Source organism: Bufo gargarizans, chromosome 1 (genome assembly GCF_014858855.1).
Source record: "Bufo gargarizans isolate SCDJY-AF-19 chromosome 1, ASM1485885v1, whole genome shotgun sequence".
Lineage (NCBI taxonomy): Eukaryota > Metazoa > Chordata > Amphibia > Anura > Bufonidae > Bufo > Bufo gargarizans.
The window spans coordinates 666,618,702-666,638,339 of NC_058080.1; the positions used below are offsets into that span (position 1 = coordinate 666,618,702).

General features: G+C 44.1%; 2 protein-coding genes across 3 annotated transcripts in view; one reads left to right on the forward strand and one right to left on the reverse strand.

Annotated features, from left to right (window-relative positions):
* Positions 1 to 19,638, forward strand: part of IQGAP2 (IQ motif containing GTPase activating protein 2) — a 340,563-nt gene that overhangs the window by 212,445 nt on the left and 108,480 nt on the right. The window lies entirely within an intron of this gene.
* Positions 5,423 to 10,789, reverse strand: F2RL2 (coagulation factor II thrombin receptor like 2). The gene is made up of 2 exons (XM_044276090.1): positions 10,631 to 10,789; positions 5,423 to 9,422 (listed from the first exon to the last, which is right to left on the reverse strand). Exons 1-2 carry the CDS (start codon positions 10,689 to 10,691, stop codon positions 7,912 to 7,914), a joined length of 1,572 nt encoding a protein of 523 aa, XP_044132025.1. The 5' UTR covers positions 10,692 to 10,789; the 3' UTR covers positions 5,423 to 7,911.

The following is a 19,638-nucleotide window of genomic DNA, read 5'->3' on the forward strand; positions in this document are numbered from 1 at the left end:
CATTTATCATGTAGATAAAGTTAGTAGAAGGCACTTACTAATGTGTTGTGATTGTCCATATTGCTTCCTTTGCTGGCTGGATTCATTTTTCTATCACATTATACACTGCTCATATCCAGGGGTTACGGCTGCATCAGAGATACCAGGTGGCCGGGACGGGAGCTGCAGTGCAGCTGCCTATGTGCTCTCCCACGGCCTCGGCCACCAGAGAGGCCGGCGCCTTTTCCGATCATGTGCAAGCACGACCACCACTGTTGGATTGCAGGGTGGTCAGAACCATGGGAACGAGCAGTGTATAATGTGATGGAAAAGTGAATCAAGGAGGCAATATGGACGATCACAATTCATTAGTAACTGCCTTGTATTAACTTTATCTACATGATAAATGCCAATTGCTGAAGTGAGACGACCCCTTTAAGATGTATCTTTTCTTTTGGATAGTGGTTTATATAATTTTTCAGGTCTGGGTTCCCACTTATAGATGTTACTTTCCTTTTCGGAAGACGTAACTATTCTTACTTTTTTCTATGTCAAGTTAACCCATATTCTGGCCTCTACCGCCATCTGGTGGTTCCTAGCAGAGTGAACTGTAGGAGACTGAAAACTATTCAGTAACTCTCTGAATACTGTGCTGTGGACATACTGTTGGCAAAGTCCCCAGAACATACTATCATTAACCTTGACTATACCTTTCCATCTGTAACTGATTGATATGTGATCATCTGAACTTTTTTCATTTACTGAAGCATGCCTGTCATTATATTTTTTATTGCATAAGGCCTCATGCACACGGCCGTTGTTTTGGTTCGCATCCAAGCCGCCGTTTTAGCAGCTCGGATGCGGACCCGTTCACTTCAATGAGGCCGCCAAAGATGCGGACAGCACTCCGTGTGCTGCCCGCATCCGTTGCTCTGTTCCGTGCAGGGCCGTCTTAACCAAGGGGCAAAAGGGGCAGCTGCCCCGGGCCCAGTTGCTCCTGGGGGGCCCAAGGCAGCTGCCTCTTGAGCCCTGCAAGCCACTGCCCCGGGTGTCAGACTGTCAGCTACACAGGGGGGTGCTGCCATGCCATGCCTGCCGGCACGGAGTCCAGGCATCGTACTGTTAGAGCTGTGATCTAGGACCTTAGATGACATCATCACCATGTGACCAGTAACCTAGCAATATTACTGGTCACATGGCTATGAGATCATCACAGGTCCTAGAAGGAGTGTTGCAGAAGTTAACTGTGGAGCTTTTTTGTGTGAAGATTGCATCAGAAAAAGGTGACAGGGGCTGTTATGTTAATATACTGTAAACTACTGTATAGTGGGGTGCTGTATACTGTGTGGGGGGCTGTATACTGTGTGGGGGGCTGTATACTGTGTGGGGAGCTGTATACTGTGTGGGGGACTGTATACTGTGTGGGGGGGCTGTATAGTGTGTGGGGGGCTGTATAGTGTGTGGGGGGCTGTATAGTGTGTGGGGGGGCTGTATAGTGTGTGGGGGGGGCTGTATAGTGTGTGTGGGGGGGCTGTATAGTGTGTGGGGGGACCTGTATAGTGTGGGGGGCTATATTGCTGTACTGTATAGTGTGGGGGGCTGTATCGTGTATAGTTTGGGGTGCTGTATATGGTGAGGTGTTGTATACTGTGGGGTGCTGTATACTGTGGGCTGCTATACTGCTCTACTATATACTGTGGGGTACTGTATAGTGTGGGGTGCTATACTGCATACTGTGGGGGGCTGGGGTGCACTGTAACACTAGGGTGAGCCGAGCCCTGGTCTCTTTCCTGCAGAGCGGTGCCCACTTCCAGCCTGAGCCCAGCTGCCCAGAGCACTGATCCTGAGCCGCTGGAGTCTTCAGAACTGGAAGTATTTATATCACTGTACTCTACCAGGTGTGTGGATTTTTTGTGTGTGTGTTGTGGTTGAGGGCGTGATTGCCTGCTAAGGTGTGGGAAGGCGGGATCCAGGGGGCCCAAGTAAATTTTTGCCCAGGGTCCAATCAATATTAAAGACGGCCCTAGTTCCGCTTTACGGACAAGAATAGGCATTTATATTAAAGGCTGTCCGTGTTGTTCCGCAAATTGCAGAACGCGCACAGACGCCATCCCTGTTTTGCGGATCTGCGATTTGCAGACTGCAAAACACACCACGTTCGTGTGCATGTGGCCTAAATCACATATAAATATGTGTCGATATCTCGCATATCATCTTGCTCACCTTCCAGCAGCCTGTAGTTGCACCTGCCGTCAAGGGTGTACACAGAACTCATAGGAAAACTTAGTGTGGGCCTCCCTGTCCCAAATAGTTTTCTGGTATGCCTGCATCAGTCACTCCCAGGCAAAGCAGAATGAAAAGCACAATGCCCCAGATTTCTGATGAATATATTCATATATAACAGAATTTTAATTAAAAAAAGTGTGTATGTGTGTGTGTGTATATATATATATATATATATATATATACTAACTGAAGGACCCGGCTTCGCTCGGGTATATTTAATGTATTTCATTTAATGTTTGTGTGTGTCGTTCAAAGATATCAACACTTTCCACTACAACAGTGACCTCCACAGCCCTTCACCTCAGTGCCTGTTCCTTAAAATTGGACTTCCACAGCAGCCCACCCCCTAACTTTGACCTTTACAGCAGCCTTCCCCTTTAACAGTGAGTTTACCAGCACACCACTCCCTTGACAGTGACCTCCACAGTAAGCTGCCCCTTAACCTCTTCAGGACACATGACGTACCGGTACGGCATGTTGTCCTGGTACTTAACCGCCTCCGGACCGCATAACGCAGAAGGCGGCAGCGCTGCACACAGTCACGCATATGAGCGTCATCTCGCGAGACACGAGATTTTCTGTGAACACGCGCACACAGACGTGCGCGTTCACATGATCGGAAGGTAAGCTCCTGACAGAGGTGATTTACATATCAATAAGATCGCTTTTTATAAGAATATAAGGCACACAGAGCATAAACAGAGGCATCATTGTAAACACTGTATGAAGACTAATGGGCACATATAAATATCTACACATCGTTAATCCTGGTGACAGAATCCCTTTAAAGCTCACCTACAGCAGTGAATAAAAATGGTGGGTTGTTATGGAAACCTGGAGTAAAACTGTGTATGTGGAGGCTAACGTCCTGCGAGCTTCTATTGGCTGATAAGGGTCATGTGACCAAGCTTCTACACCTGATGTACCTGTGTGCCAAATTTAGTGATTGTAAATGCAACGGTGCGGATTCCTTTAGGGTCCATTCACACGTCCGTTGTTTCTTTCCTGATCTGTTCCGTTTTTTGCGGAACAGATCTGGACCCATTCATTTTCAATGGGTCCTGAAAAAAAACGGACAGCACAATGTCAGATTTTTTTTCAGGACCCATTGAAAATGAATGGGTCCAGATCTGGTCCAGATCTGTTCCGCAAAAAACGGAACAGATCAGGAAAGAAACAACGGACGTGTGAATGGACCCTAAGTGGACATACATACACACATACATACACTTAGCTATATATTAGATTTAGATTGTCTATATATTATATACTGTATAACTTCTTTGCAACCCCCTCCTTCAAGATCGCTCTCACAGACGAGGCCTGCCAGCTTTCCGTCCATTTCCTACAGTGTCACTGTATATAATGTCGTTATATAATACTGTTGCCCAGACTATAAAATCTTTTAGTGCCCCTTCTGCGTTCAGGGCCCAAAGCAGCCGCTTCCCCTATCGCTACGCCCCTGGCCATCACTAGCAGGAGCTCAATACAAATAAATGTATGCAGTTATGATTGACTGTATTAGGTGCAATAATCTGTTTGCACCAAGCTCCCCCTAGTGGTGACTATGTGAAAACGAAGGCTCCAAGACCTGTAACAGTCGCATGGTCTGCCTCCACTGAAGGTACGCCTCAGGCTCCTTTATTTCAAACGTTCAGAAACTTCCTTGATTAAAAAATGTATCTGCCGTAATACAATAAGTTGAAGAATGGAATGAAGGGGATGCAGCTGCATTCTCTCTCCTGCTGTCTCTCGGGGAGTGCATGCAATAAGGGAGGGGAACAGCAGGGAGAAATCTGCAGATTGGCATAGTGCACTGTGGGGTGTGTAGGCAAGACTGATCCAAAGCAGAGGCAAGCATACCCAGAATCCTATCACCCAGGAAGGATGCAGGCATTTTTCAGAAGGGGTCACGGCATCCAGTATACGGCTACAGGCAGAAGAATACTTAAAGGGACTATCCCACAACAGGAAAAGTGATCGGTTCACCGTTGGGATGCGTTCTCGAGAACAATGGGTCCTTGAGTCCCCTCTCTAAGTGGATCAGTAGCGCTGGTTTATTAAAGGGAATCTGTCAGCATCGAAACACCCACCAAACTAGAGTTAACATGTACAGCGTAAGTGGTGCGGAGTCCGGTTATGACATTTTTATCTTCATACTCACTTGCATTCCCACAAACCAGCAGTAAAATGTACTGAGAGGACTCTTCTCTGACTCCTCTCCATTATGTGCGTGAGCTCGAGAGTCCTCTCAATGTATTTTACTGCTGGTTTGTCAGAATAAGGCTACATGCAAACCACGGATCCGCAAGAAACGGAAGCCGCCCGTGTGTCTTCCGCAATTTGCGGAACGAAATGGGCGGCCCATTGTAGAAATGCCTATTCTTGTCCACAAAACGGACGAGAATAGGACATGCTATATTTTTTTTGCGGGGCCACGGAACTGAGCAAAGGATGCGGACAGCACAATAAATGTCGGACATGTAATAGTTTTATTCCGGCAGCCTCTCGCCGCGTGCTGCCGTGCCTCCGCCTGGAACTCCGCCCCGTCCCCATTATAGTCAACGGGGGTGGAGCGGCAGTCCAGGGGCACACGTGAACTAGCGACAGGACGGATTCGACAGGCTGTTCAACCGACAGAGACGGTAAGCATGGAGAAGGCCGCAGCGTTCACAGGGATATCGGACCTCCCACAATCAGATACTGATGACCTATCCTGAGGATAGTGCATCAGTGTCAAAATCCCGGAAAACCCCTTTGAAGATGTCAATTATTATAGTGCTTGAAAAGTACTACACTAAAACTCTTCATGCTCCTATATTATATATTTATTTTTTATTATTAACTGCTTAACGTACAGACTCAGTTCAAACTGCGTTTGGAAGCTCTCGGTGCGGAGATGTATGCTATGCTACGTGTTTTTGCAGGTGATCAGATTTGTCGTTTTTAATAAATTTATGTTTTAAAATAACAAATTCCTTCCCCATAGAAATGAATGGCCTAATGTTCGGGGAATCAAATTTTACCTACCATGGAGGATGTCCCAGTCTAACTACCACCCACTCTCACTAAGGCGTGCGCAGCACCACTTCTCTCTCGCACACCCTCACAGGCACACACAGACGTTCAGCTCTTCTCAGACACTATATAATGCAACTATAGTTATAAATACAGATTTATTCCAATATAAAACAGTTATTAAAGTAGATATAAGGGTTTATGAATATAGTTACAGTCACATAATGCTAAATCACACTACTGACACATATATAAAATAAGTAAATAAAAAGGATTTGAGGTAAAATAGGTGACCCATTTGTTATCAGGTTGGAAGGGATGAGGCAGAATAAGACCCCTGGTCCATATAGTCTGCCCTTACATCTTATCTTAGGGTAGACATTTGTTTATCCTAGGTATTCTTAAATTTTACCTACATTTTTCTTATTTTACTTATTTTTTTAGCATGTGGTGCTCATGATTCAGGAATTCGGTGTCGATAAGTTGAGCGTGCCTTTTCTTGTCGCTGTACGCCTCTCAACAGATTGCAACAATGCAAACGGATGTATTTCTTAACCTTTCCATCTGCTCACTCATAGTATATTGAAACCTCAGTTATGGATGTGATAAGAAACTTTTAAAGGGAATGTCTAAACTTTTATTTTTGCTATTGTATTTTCCAATTCTATATTATATTCTACACATTTCTATGAGGGCAGCCATCTTGGCCAAGCTACGACAAAAGTATCTCCAGAGAGAAATTGACCTACTGACTAGGCTCTGTGCTAACCTCCCAAGTTTCCGTCTTTTGGACCCTCTGTCCCTCTTTTCTCCTTAAATGTCCCTCTTTTAGATCTGAGGTACAGATTTGCATTGTTACATTTTCAATATTGATCAAGAAAGTGTTTGTCTGGTTGCTATCTGTATATTTGACCTTACCCAACTATTGAAGTGTGTAAATTTACAAGAAAAATGAACTTTCACACAATGAACCATAAGTGTCCCTCTTTGACCATCTAAAAAGTTGGGCGGTAGGTCTGTGACATGCACAGAGGTTACTAAATAATGTTGAATGCACTGGGTCTACTGACCTGCAGTCTCTCAGTGCACAACCTTCAGGGATGGTCCCAGGAACTACAAATGAAAATGCCCTATTATTTTGCATATCCTAAAATAAATAAAATTTTTGTTAATTTTGAGCAGCTGGACATAATTTTAAAAGGGTTTCCAATTCATAATACGCATGGCCTCTGATTTGGATGGGCCATCAGTATCAGACTGTACATGGTCCGAATGGACACAGCCTGACCATTGTCTGGTTGAAGGGACCACAGTGACTGGTCAAGTACTACTGTCTCTTCATTGTCTACTTACTGGCAATTGCCGCAGTGCCATTCATGTGCATTGGATAAAGTACAATACCCTTCCCAGCCAATACTAAGTAGAGAGCATGCACTAAAGAGGCTCTGATCTGGTAGTGATGGCCTGTCTAAAGCATAGTCCATCAATTTTATAAACCCAGGAACCCCCTTTGCGTTTGTTAAGTTTGGTACATGAAACAAAAAATGTACCTTGTACCTCTGCAATAAAAGAAGCACCCATAATCCTACCAATAATTAGAAAAGAATGGGCAGCTGGTAACGTTGTGCCCCCTCCCGGTTATTGTTTAGGTGGAGTGTCTGTGTCTATGGCACTTTGGGTAGCTCATGGTTGCCTGTATTGTACATGGGCAAATAAATCTGCAGATGAACCGCATCACGCTATCCCATCCACCTAAAGGCACCTTTACAAGGGCGGATTATGGCAAACAAGCATTTGTACGAATGCTCCTTCTACATTATTGGCACGTGTGAAGGTGTCACCGATCACCCGATTAATGAGCGAACGCTCACTCATTGGGTAAGAGCCTCAATGATGCAGCACCCTAAATCATCGCTTCAAAGCAGCAGATTGTCCTGTGTAAACCGTGTTTTGCTGCCTTGAAACAATCAATCTGTATGGGGACGAGCAATCACAGTAACCATCACTCATCCCCATACAAAGGAGATGATTGCTGCCTGTAAATGCCGCTTTCACCTCCTCTGGCAAGAAGGCAATTATCAGGAACAAACGGTTCATTCCTGATAATTGCCTCCAAAGTGAGCGCCTGTAAAGGGGGCTTTACTCTTCCCCCACAATCACCGTTCCAAACTGTAGCCAATTTTAGAAACTCTTTGTAAAATATATTCCCATACAGTCAGATGCATACAAGGTAGGATACTTTCACAGAACATTTAACTTAACTTTTGACTGTGTATATCTTTTAAAATTTCCCCATATTATTTATGTAACTATTCAAAATGGAAGCAGAAACGCAACACAGAGCAGAATGTATGCATTAATGTATACCTCTCCGGATGTAACATACTGCAACACTCAGTCCCTTAATGTCCAATGGCTGAGCCATGTAAAGTGCTATGAAGCCCCAAAATACGTCAGTGTGTCATTTTCTCATTGTATAACCAGATTTGTCTGTATTCACAAGTTTCACATTTTAAGCAGCTTTCTTGTATTGCAACATTAATCCTTTTGCGTTCATAAAATCCATGACCGTCCAGCAGGTGGCACAATAATAATGGTTACCAGATATGATCACGCTGACCCTAGCAGTTACGAAGCGAGCAACTTCATGTCAGTTTCTTTAGGCACCTTATTAATTTTAGCGTATTTGTTGGAAGGCTTGGTGATTTCAGACATAAGAAAATAAAGGAAAGGATCCAGACAACTGTTCAGACTGCTGAAACATAAAGCAATTAGGTAACTCCCATACATGTCATCCATTTTGGTGTAATGGTATCGGACTTGGTGTATAATCAAGATGATGTTACTTGGAGTGAAGCATAGGGTGAATATAATCAGAAGCAGGATAGTTATTTTGAGGTACAGATACCATTTCTGGTTATGGGTTCCCAAGGTCCTTATGATCGAAACATAACAGAATGTGATCACCGAGAACGGAATGAGGTATCCAAATACAGCAAGCGATATGAAATAAGTGAATTGAAAGGCATCAGCGGAGATTTCATAGATGTCATTGCAGGTGACAATAGGTGGCTTCCTTAAGTCGTAGGTCTGCTTATTGATGAGGAACGGTATCATGAATGTTAGGACCGTGATCCACACAAGGGCACACAGGAGAATGGCACAGGTCCGTTTTGGTAAGCTCCTGTATATGAAAGGGTGGACTATAGCAATGTAGCGGCTAATACTGATGGACATGAGGAGAAGGATTGAGCAATACATGTTTCCATAGAAAAAAATAGTCATGATGCGGCACATAGCTTCTCCAAATATCCAGTTGTTGCCATTCAGGTGGTATGCAGCTTTAAATGGTAGCATGAGGCAGAAAAGCAAGTCAGTGATGGCAAGGTTGGTGTAGAATATGGCAGTGCAGACAGTTCTGTCTCTAGAGAAGAGCATTTTTAGGATGATTGCATTAGCTGGTATCCCAATAAGAATGACTATTATGTATATGGCTGGAATTAGCTTTGTACTGATAGAGCTTCTGAAGTATAACAAAGTAGAGTTGTTGACCATCAAATTAGACTTGTTTGGCTCGGTGTTGTGGCTATAATTTGATATAGGCTTAGAGATGTCATGACCTGGTGAATGCTTTGCTGCTCTGTGTCCTGAAGAAGGATCTGAAGCTTTTTCTACTGATGAAGGGTCTGAGGTTCTTTGTCCTGATGAAGGGTCTGAGGTTCTTTGTCCTGATGAAGGGTCTGAGGTTCTTTGTCCTGATGAAGGGTCTGAGGTTCTTTGTCCTGATGAAGGGTCTGAGGTTCTTTGTCCTGATGAAGGATCTGAGGTTCTTTGTCCCGATGAAGGGTCTGTGTTTCTTCGTCCTGATGAAGGGTCTGTGTTTCTTCGTCCTGAGGAATGGTCTGTGTTTCTTCGTCCTGATGAAGGGTCTGTGTTTCTTCGTCTTGATGAAGGATCTTTGTTTCTATGTCCTGAGGAAGGTTTTAGGATCCTGTGATCTGATGTATTATCAGAGGCACCATTTAATATAGTCATTGATTTTTCATCAAGCTGGTGATCCTCTTTTCTTTCATGATATAAGCGAAACGTCCTTGGGACTAGACTAGAAGATTCATTTTTCTCCAATGTGAAATTATTACCTGAAAATGAAATCATATATATATAGTTTTATTGCATTTTTTATGTGTGCTTAATTAGCAAATCCTCAGAACATTATTTACATAATCAGTGTTTAGCCCAAGGGTCCTTTTACCCAAAGCGCCGCCATACAACCAAACGGTGCCTGTGATGCACCTTAAAGCAGCAGCACCGTTCAGAAAACTGACTGTGGTAACTCCCTGCAGTATGTTAAAATCTTAAAAGTAACTTTAAACTCTCAGAAATTGCATCAAGCAGCACATTGTTTTTAAGTGACTCTTTTAGGCAGTAATTTCTGATCGGATTTTGAAGTACAGCAGTAAAATGTCTTAATGCAAGACGTCTAACTTTGGTGTGACTATATGGAGCCATATGCCTATGTGATCATTACATCACCAGGAGAGATTCATTTTTTTCCCTTTAAAATATTTGTTTAAAACCAAGAAAAAATAGAAACTTACAAATACATCAAATGAGTGGTGATACATTTGAAGTACCGTATTACATATGAAATAGTCTAATGATCAGACAAGTAGAGTAGGTACCTTGAGAAGACTGGTCATAGAGGTTCATCACCACTGGTAGCTATTTCATTCTTGAACAGTAAAATTTCTAATAATTCTAATCCCATTCATTGACAGCAAGCAGAGATATAGAAAATTGTAAGGAACTGATACAAAACGTATACTAGAGAATTTTAAAATTCTTCATTGTACAAAAGATAACATACACAAAGGAGTTGTAAGTCAGAATGATGACTTGTGTGAACCTTCATTGAGCTGATCAGGGGGTGTCCCAGCGGATGGACCACCACAACCAAAAAATTGATGGCTTATTCTAAAGGTGTTCAAGTCCCGGATAACCTCTTGAAAGTGGATATCCATGAGCTAAGACCTAAATTGATTAGTAGACTACCGGGTACATTGTTTTTGGGCTTGACTTGTTTTTTTTTTTATCTCCAAGCGAAGCTGACCACTCTCGGCAGGGCAGTAATATGTATACCTGAACACGTATATTATTTTTTATGTGTATTAGTGGGGATAAAGTGTATTTTGCTATAAAAAAAAAAACTACAGTAAAACCAGATTTTCTTGTTTAGGATGTTGCAACCTTACACTCCTAGGCTTCTTGCTAGTGGTCATGCTCTTTTAGTATCTGTGAGCACGCTATCTGGGACGATCAGATTTTATATACATGTATATCTACTTACTGTTTATGCTGTGGACAGTCATGGACAGGAAGATCAGAGCCAGCAGCAATTCCATTTCCATTGTCAGGGCTTCTTGATTCTTAGTTCTTTACTTTTTCATGGTTCTGGATGTCCTGAAGAACGGGCGGTGCGATCTCCTTTGTGACTTCATGCCATATGTCTTTTGTCAAACAGTGCAGGAACTCCTCCTTAAACATGATGACGCATACAAACATACATGACTGGGCAAGGCTACAGGAAGAAATAAAGTTATCAGAGTGCCTCTTAACTCTTACCTATCTGGCGCCATCAGTCTTCCCTCACTGTAATGAGTGTCATTTGTTTATTTAACATGTTTAAAGTAACAGCAAAGCTGTTTTACAGTCTGGCATGTGTAGTCTGAGTGCCATACACACGCCACAGGCTGCAATAAACAGCACACTATTATTTTACTACTATTTTCATATTCTTTTCTTGACTACTATACAGTACATATTGTACAAGTCATATCTATTACTGTGAATGAATGAATAACTTGTATAGCGCTACACTTGCGAACTGAATCGCCTAAGGGCGCTTTTGCAGCCATTTTCTGCCTGTGCCTTTAGAAGAGGTAGGTCTTAAGCTTCTTCCTAAAGGTCAGATGATTTTCTTCTAAGCGGATCTTTGTGGGTAGGGTGTTCCATAGCCGGGGTCCTTGGACTGCGAATCTTCGTTCGCCTTTTGATTTGTAACAGTTCTTGGGGATATGGAGGAGATTCTGGTTAGCTGACCGGAGGGAGCGACCTGGGGTGTAGTGCTTTATTTTGTCGCAGAGGTATTGGGGGGCTTTCCCTTGTATACATTTGTGGGTGAGGCAGAGGGTCTTGAATGTGATCCGATATTTCATGGGTAGCCAATGAAGGGTCCTTAGTAGAGATGAGCGAACTTCTGTTTTAAGTTCGGCGTCTAAAGTTCGGCTTCCGGTTAGCGGAGAATCCCGATCTGGAACCGGATATGGATTCCGACTTCCGTTGTGGTCCGTGGTAGCGGAATCAATAATCGGCCATTATTGATTCCGCTACCACGGACCACAACGGAAGTCGGAATCCATATCCGTTTCCAGATCGGGATTCTCCGCTAACCGGAAGCCGAACTTTAGACGCCGAACTTAAAACAGAAGTTCGCTCATCTCTAGTCCTTAGGGACGGAGTGATAGATTCCTATATTTTTTTCCCTGTTATCAGTCTAGCGACTGTGTTCTGGATGACTTGTAGACGTGAAATTTGGGATTTAGGAAGTCCTAGGTAGAGGAAGTTTGCGTAGTCGAGTCGGGAATTAATAGTTGTTCCAACTACTGTTGCTGCGTCTCCTTCAGGGATGAAGGGGATGAGTCTACGCAGCAGCCGAAGAAGGTGATGGGATCCGCTGACTACTGATCCTATTTGTGCATCCATTGTCATGTCTGAGTCAAAAATGACTTTGAGACTTTTGGCTTGTGGGAATAATGGCATTTGGGGAGGTGCTGTCTCGGAGGCTTCTGATGATGGTTTTAGTGTTATTGATGGTGATTGGGACCAGCGTAAATCTCGGTGATTGTAGAATATTTGTGTGTTTTTTCTTTTTTTCTTCTTGCCTTACTCGGGTGGGGTTGTTTGCTATGTTCTGTTGGATTATTTCTCGAATGTTTGCGATTTTATCAATGAAAAAGTCGGATAACTCATTACAGAATTCTTGTGTTTCATTTGCTAGAGGCTCTAGACAGATGGGGTTCATAGTCTGAGCGACTAGTTTGAAGAGTTCACAGGGACGGTTTATGGCTTTTGAAATAGTGTTGGAGAAGTGTTCTTTTTTTGCGATGAAGATGGCTTTGTGATATTTTTTTGTGAGTGATTTGTAGTTTGTGTGGTGTTCCGCTGTTGGGTTCCTTCTCCAAACTCCTTCAGCTCTTCTGCGTTCTTGTTTCAGTGAAGTAAGGGAATCGTTAAACCAACCTGAATTGTTTTCACGGGTGGGTGCTCTACGTATTGGTGCAACTGTGTCTGCTGTCTGTAGTAGTGCCATGTTGAGGGTGTTAAGTGTGTCTTCAGTTGTGCAGTTTTGTGTTTGTGCAGCTATTTTGTTAGATAATGTGGTTTTGAAAAGTTGCGAGTATAATTTCTTCTGTGATCTTGTCCAGTATGTAGTTTTTAAGTGTGTTGATTTTTGGCAAATGGCGTTAGTGGTTATTTTAAATTTAATGGCGTGATGGTCCCTCCATGGCAGTGGCATGTTGTCTAGCGTGTTGATGTCGATGTTTTGTTTGAAAATGAGGTTGAGGATGTGGCCCAAAATGTGTGTGGAAGCCCTTATCAGTTGTTGTAGACCTAGTGTTTCCAGTTGGCTGATGCAGGCAGTGGCGATGAGGTCCTGGGAGGAATTGGCCCAGAGGTTGAAGTCCCCGAGTAGCAGGAGGTTTTTAGTTTTCAAAGTGAGTGTAGACATAAATTCCGTGAAAGGTGTGAGGAGGTGTGTCTTTGGTCCCAGTGGTCTGTAACATAATATGTGAATAGTGTCCTGGGGTGTTGTTTGAAGTTGAAGTGTGTGTGTCCCGCTAAGTCCAGGCATTTTTGCTGGGCAGCATCCGGGTCTCATTATAGTCTATGTGGTTAGGCGGGCATCATGGTAACATCCGGCTACAACGGAACCAGAGAGCTTCGGTAGACTGTTCTCTGCCAGAACAGCCTGCTGAAGAGCAGCCCGCAAATGTGAAACTACCTTAATATCCAGAGTAACCACCGTGTACAACAGCTAGATGGGCGGGGAGTGACTCGATAAGGTCTTGGTAGGTTGTCGCAGGTATCTGGTGCTGACTGCAGTGCATTCCTCAGCTGCTGGAGGGTGTGAGGGTTGAGGTAGTCCCACAAATGGCCGATTGGGTTCAAGTCTGGGTAATTAGGGGGCCAAGGTAGTATAGCAAGTCTTGGTCATGTTCTTCCAACCAATGTTGGACATTTCTAGCCATGTGACATGGCACATTGTCTTGCTGGAAGATCCCTCCACCCTAGGGAAGACCATCAGCATGTTTTTTTATTTATTTATTTAATATTTTTTTTATATAGTGCAATATTCCGCAGCGCTCTACAGACATTGTCATCACACTGTCCCCAATGGGGCTCACAATCTAAGGTCCCTATCGGTATGTCTTTTGAGTGTAGGAGGAAACCGGAGTACTCGGAGCAAACCCACAGAAACATGGGGAGAACATACAAACTCCATGCAGATGTTTTCCTTGGTCAGATTCGGTGACATCCTCTGCGTCTGGAAGAAAGAAGGTTTGTACACAAACATAGAAGAGGATTCTTTATTGTAAGAGCAGTGAGACTATGGAACTCTGTGCCTGAGCAGGTGGTGATGGTGAGTTCACTAAAAGAGTTCTAGAGGGGCCTGGATGTATTTCAGGAGTGTAATAATATTACAGGCTATAGCTACTAGAGAGAGGTTGTTGATCCAGGGAGTTATTCTGATTGCCTGATTGGAGTCGGGAAGGAATTTTTTCCCCTAAAGTGAGGAAAATTGGCTTTTACCTCACAGTTTTTTCTTTGCCTTTCTCTGGATCAACTTGCAGGATAATCTGCTGAACTGGATGGACAGATGTGCTTTTTCAGCTTTATAAACTATGTTACTATGTTAGATTCAAACCTAAGAGCTGAAAGGCACCAGTGCTAACCACTGAGCCATCGTGCTGCCCATTGATCTGCAAGGATGGATTCATATCTAAATCTGCTTAGAATGCATTCCACATGGATGAGTGGGCCCAAAGAGTGCCACCAAAACATTCCCCACACCATAACTCTGCTGCCACCAGCTTTTCTTCTTCCAGTAATGGTTGTGGGGGGTTTATTCTCTGATGTTTCTTACCTGACATGCCAATGCCCACCTGTTCGATGAAGCAGAAAACATTACTCATTGGAGAGGGCAACCCATTGCCAATCTCCAGAGGTCTAAGTCCGATACTGCTGTGAAAATTGAAGCCTTTCTGCTGATGCAACTTTGTTAGCAGAGGTACAGTGACCATCAGTCTGCTTCGGAGCCCTATATGCAGTAGGGGTCCCTCAGCTGTTGTTTTAGACAAATTTCTGGTAGCCCCGGGTTAATTTTGGCAGCTAGTTGCTCCACAGTGGTCATAATGTGACTCGACTGTGTGTATACACATACTCTTAACACTAAAATTGCAACACCAAGAAGGATAAACCGTAAGGTTATGATATCTGTGTGCTGATAATTTTTTTGAAGACCCATAGAAGTGAATGGATCCATTTGCAATCTGCAAAAAATGCTGATCAAACACAGATGCAAAATACAGTTGTGGCCATGAGTTGGCCAGTACCATTCCCTCTAATAGTAGCCAAGGTATGGATAACTGTCTGGCGTGGCCAAATGCTTGCATTAGATGATTTACTGCTGGGCGAGGAACGGAAACTTGTAGCACAAAGGTCGCTGCTGCAATTTGGTTTGCATGCCCTTTCTTTTCAGATGATCCAGTGTCTCTAGTAAGGGCAGCCAATTAGTCACCTATTACCTATATCATCTTCATATATGACAATGCCTCTTCTCTGCCCTACTAGGTGTAGAGTGTATATTAGATGTTAGGGAGTGTTGGAGATCCACACCAACTAATAGCACTGGTTCCTAGGTGAGTCATCTGTGAATGAATAAAAAAAAAAAAAAGGTGGCGACTGGCACACTGAAAGGAGGACCTACAAGGACTCAATGTTCCAACTTCTTTGGTAAGCAAAGAAACAGCCTGGTGGCCTAACATCAATGTCTACTGGTCTACTGCTTAGGGTTTTACATGTAAATTGTGATCCTGCTATTTGGTCATCTAGACCCTGCCACCAAATTCGTTATAAAGATCTAAAACGGGATGCTTATAGTGAGGATAGTAGACTTTAATTATCAAAATTAAGGGCTGTGACCATGACAAGGAGACACCATCTACATCTAGAGGAAAGAAGGGGTGTGGAAATCGTATCGCCCGAAGCCCGGGACATGCAGTTCCGGGTGCCGGGCAGGTAGTTTGTTCAGTAGCTTAGCCCTGCTGCGGGAAAGTGGCAGGACTGAGATAGCTTTGTTTACAGGAGCAATGGACACAGTGGTTCGGTGACGAGCTGGGCGTGGAGAGGCGTTCCCATGGTGATGGGGACACTTGAAGTTAAAATATACCATCGGATTGGAGAAAACTCCGATCCAGTGGTATATTCTAAACCCGAGGTGTTCCCATGGTGATGGGGACGCACCTCTGACAGGGCGCTGCCACCCGCGGCACCTGAGGGGTTAATTGCACGGACGGCAGCTCCCTGTCAGAGGTCGGGTGCCGGGAATGTTTCTACAATGTTTGCATTGGTGGGCAGTGCGCTCTCCCTCCCCCTCCCCGGTATTAAAATCATTGGTGGGCAGTGCGTCCTCCCCCCCCTACCCAGTATTAAAATCATTGGTGGTCAGTGCGCCCTCCATCATTGGTGGCAGTGGCAATTCCGATCGAAGTCCAAGCAGTGTAATGCTGGGGCTCCGATTGGTTACCATGGCAGCCAGGATGCTACTAAAGTCCGGTCTGCCATGGTCAGTTACTCTGCAGCATTAGGCCTCTTTCACACTACCGTTTTTTTTTTCCGTTTTGCGGTCCGTTTTTTGCGTTCCGTATACGGTCCGTATACGGAACCATTCATTTCAATGGTTTCGCAAAAAAACGGAATGTGTTCCGTATGCATTCCGTTTCCGTATTTCCGTTTTTCCGTTCCGTTGAAAAGATAGAACATGTCCTATATTTGGCCGCAAATCACAGTCCGTGGCTCCATTCAAGTCAATGGGTCCGCAAAAAAAACGGAACACATACGGAAATGCATCCGTATGTCTTCCGTATCCGTTCCGGTTTTTGCGGAACCATCAATTGAAAATGTTATGCCCAGCCCAATTTTTTCTATGTAATTACTGAATACTGTATATGCCATACGGAAAAACGGAACGGAACAACGGAACGGAAACGGAACCACAACGGAAGCAAAAAACGGAACAACGGATCCGTGAAAAACGGAACGCAAAACACTGAATTCAACATACTGTAGTGTGAAAGAGGCCTTATACTTATATGTGCTGTGGCCGCCCGGCGCTCCTTCTTGTAACCAGGGCCGTCTTTACCAAGGGGCAAAAGGGGCAGCTGCCCTGGGCCCAGTTGCTCCGGGGGGGGGGCCCAAGGCAGCTGCCTCTTGAGCCCTGCTAGCTACTCCCCCGGGTGTCAGGCTGTCGGCTACACAGGCATCATGATCGTACTGTGTTAATGATCTTAATTCTAGGACCACAGCGCATGTAAACATTGTAGAAACATGCCCACCAATGTAAACATTGTAGAAACATTCCCGGCACCTGACCTCTGACAGGGAGCTGTGATCACAGTAAGGCCTCGTTCACACCAGGCAGTGCGTGTCGGCCTAATTCTGTCCAGAATGCACTGCACCACATTGCGGCCGGCTAACTATATTGTGGGGCAGGAGGGGGCGGAGTGGTCTGTTGAAGTGATTGGCACCATAACCATGCCCAACGGCTGCAATGCGATCAGCTGCACAGGATCACAAGGCACATTATGCCTGCGGTCCAGTCCAAACAAAATGCTGCAAGCAGCATTGTGACGGGCCTCAGGCATAATTGTGCCTTGCAATCCTGTGCATCCGATCGCCTGTGGCTGTGGCTATGGTGCCATTCACCTCAATGGATCGTCACGCCCCCTCCTGCCCCACAACATAGTAAGCCAGCCGCGACATAGTGCATTCTGGACAGAGTCGCCTGGTGGGAACGAGGACTAAACTTAGTCATTTCACACCACAAAGACTGGAACGCAAGTCAGCCACCTCCCTGCATAAGGAAGCGCGGCGGTGCATTGAAATATGATTTTGATTTAAAATTATTTTTTTATATCAGGACAAGTAGATTGTCATGAGGGACAAGTAGATCGAGTCCCTGCTTTAGTCCTTCGACAAGTATATATTTTTTTTAATTTCCACACCCCTGTACACCAACTTAGAAGAGGATTCTTTACTGTAAGAGCAGTGAGACGGAACTCTATGTCAGAAGAGATGGTGATAGTGAACTCATCCGAAGAGTCCAAGAGGGGCCTGGATGTATTTCTGGAGTGTAATAATATTACAGGTTATAGTTACTAGAGAGGGGTCGTTGATCCAAGGAGTTATTCTGATTGGAGTCGGGAAGGATTTTTTTCCCACGAAGGTGAGGAAAATTAGCATCTGCCTCATGGTGTTTTTGTCATCCTCTGGAACAGCTTTGCAGTATGATAGGCCATATGGCTATTTTCAGCTTTACAAGTTTTGTTACTATTTTACAAAATGTGACGGCACAAAGAAAATTGACCAGGCGATACAGTCCTCTGGTGTATTTTTTATTAAGAGCTCCTGTCAATGAACACTGAATGTTTTTATAGTATGAAGTAGAGTAGATAGAAGCATGGTTCCCATCTTGCTGCAGCGCCTTTATTTACATTACGTAGCACATAACCGATCACTTGACATGTTTTTCTTTCACCACTGACAATTATCAGGCCGACCGGCTCTCACAGGTCATTATGTGAAATTCTGCTTAGATATATGAAATCCGGGAATTGTTCAATCTTCAGCCATGATAAGAAACTTCCAGCTGTAACTATAAAGGTGTGGTCTGAAACACGTGACTGGTGAGTGAGCTCACTGATCCCAGCTGATAGTGTTTTTTATGTTATTATTATTTTTTTAGGCTGGTATTACACCAGCAGATGAGGCTGACTATTTCCTTCCTGACAATTCCCTGCTCGTCAGCGAAGGAGATCTCCTCCACAGATGGGGAGGAGTAATTGCCAAGGCCTCTTTCACAGGAGCGTGTCCGGATAAGGGCTGTATGCGTTGCGGAAAACCCGCGCGAGTAGGTACGCAATTGCAGTCAGTTTTGACTGCGATTGCGTTCCATTGTTCAGTTTTTATCACGCGGGTGCAATGCGTTTTGCACGTGCGTGATAAAAAACTGAATGTGATGGACCATGTGACGGACCATGTGATGAACGTAGTGACGTCATTGAAGGTCCTATTCCTCACAGAATAAGACAGAAGAGATGCCGGCTGCGCGAACAAGTGGATTAATATTATTATTTTTTTATTTAACCCCTCCAGCCCTATTGTACTATGCATTCTGTAATCAGAATGCTATTATTTTCCCTTATAACCATGTTATAAGTTAAAATAATAAAGATCGGTTCCCCATCTCGATCGTCTCCTAGCAACCGTGCGTGAAAATCTCACTGCATCCGCACTTGCTTGCGGATGCTTGCGATTTTCACGCAGCCCCATTTACTTCTATGGGGCCTGCGTTCCGTGAAAAACGCTCAAAATAGAGCTTGCTGCACAGCTCATGTGAACAGCCCCATAGGAATCAATGGGTCCTGATTCAGTGCGGGTGCAATGCGTTCAACTCACCCGTGTGGAAAACTCACCCTAGTGAAAGGGGCCTAAGGCCATCAATGTCCTCAAACAGAATAATTTGCCGGCAGCAGATCGTGATTAGACACCACAATCTGCCACCGGCAAACAATGATTTTTTAACCTGTTTAAAAATTGCGATTGCCTGATGAACGAGCATGATCATTGGGTAACCGTCGGCACTATTACACTGCCAGATCATCGTTAACAAGCGTCCTACAAACGCTTGTTAGTGATGATTGGCCTATCGCTAGGTCTAATACAGGCTTTAATGATTTCCCAACTGCCTGGTGCTGTTGTGTAGAAAAGTATATCCTGCATATTAACATAAAGGATAGGATTTTAACCACCCCACATCCGGGCCATTTGCCCCCTTCCTGACCAGGCCTGATTTAGCAAATCTGACATGTCACTTTATGTGGTAATAACTTTGGAACACTTTTACTTATCCAAGCCATTCTGAGATAGTTTTCTCATGACACATTGTACTTCATGACAGTGGTAAATTTGATTCATTATATTTCACCTTTATTTATAAAATCCAAAATTCACAAT

Coding starts and splice junctions, on each gene's coding strand:
- F2RL2 (XM_044276090.1), bottom strand. CDS start 10,691: ATGGAAATGGAATTGCTGCTGGCTCTGATCTTCCTGTCCATGACTGTC. Junction 9,423..10,630: donor GACTGTCCACAGCATAAACA/GTAAGTAGATAT, acceptor TTTCATTTTCAG/GTAATAATTTCACATTGGAG.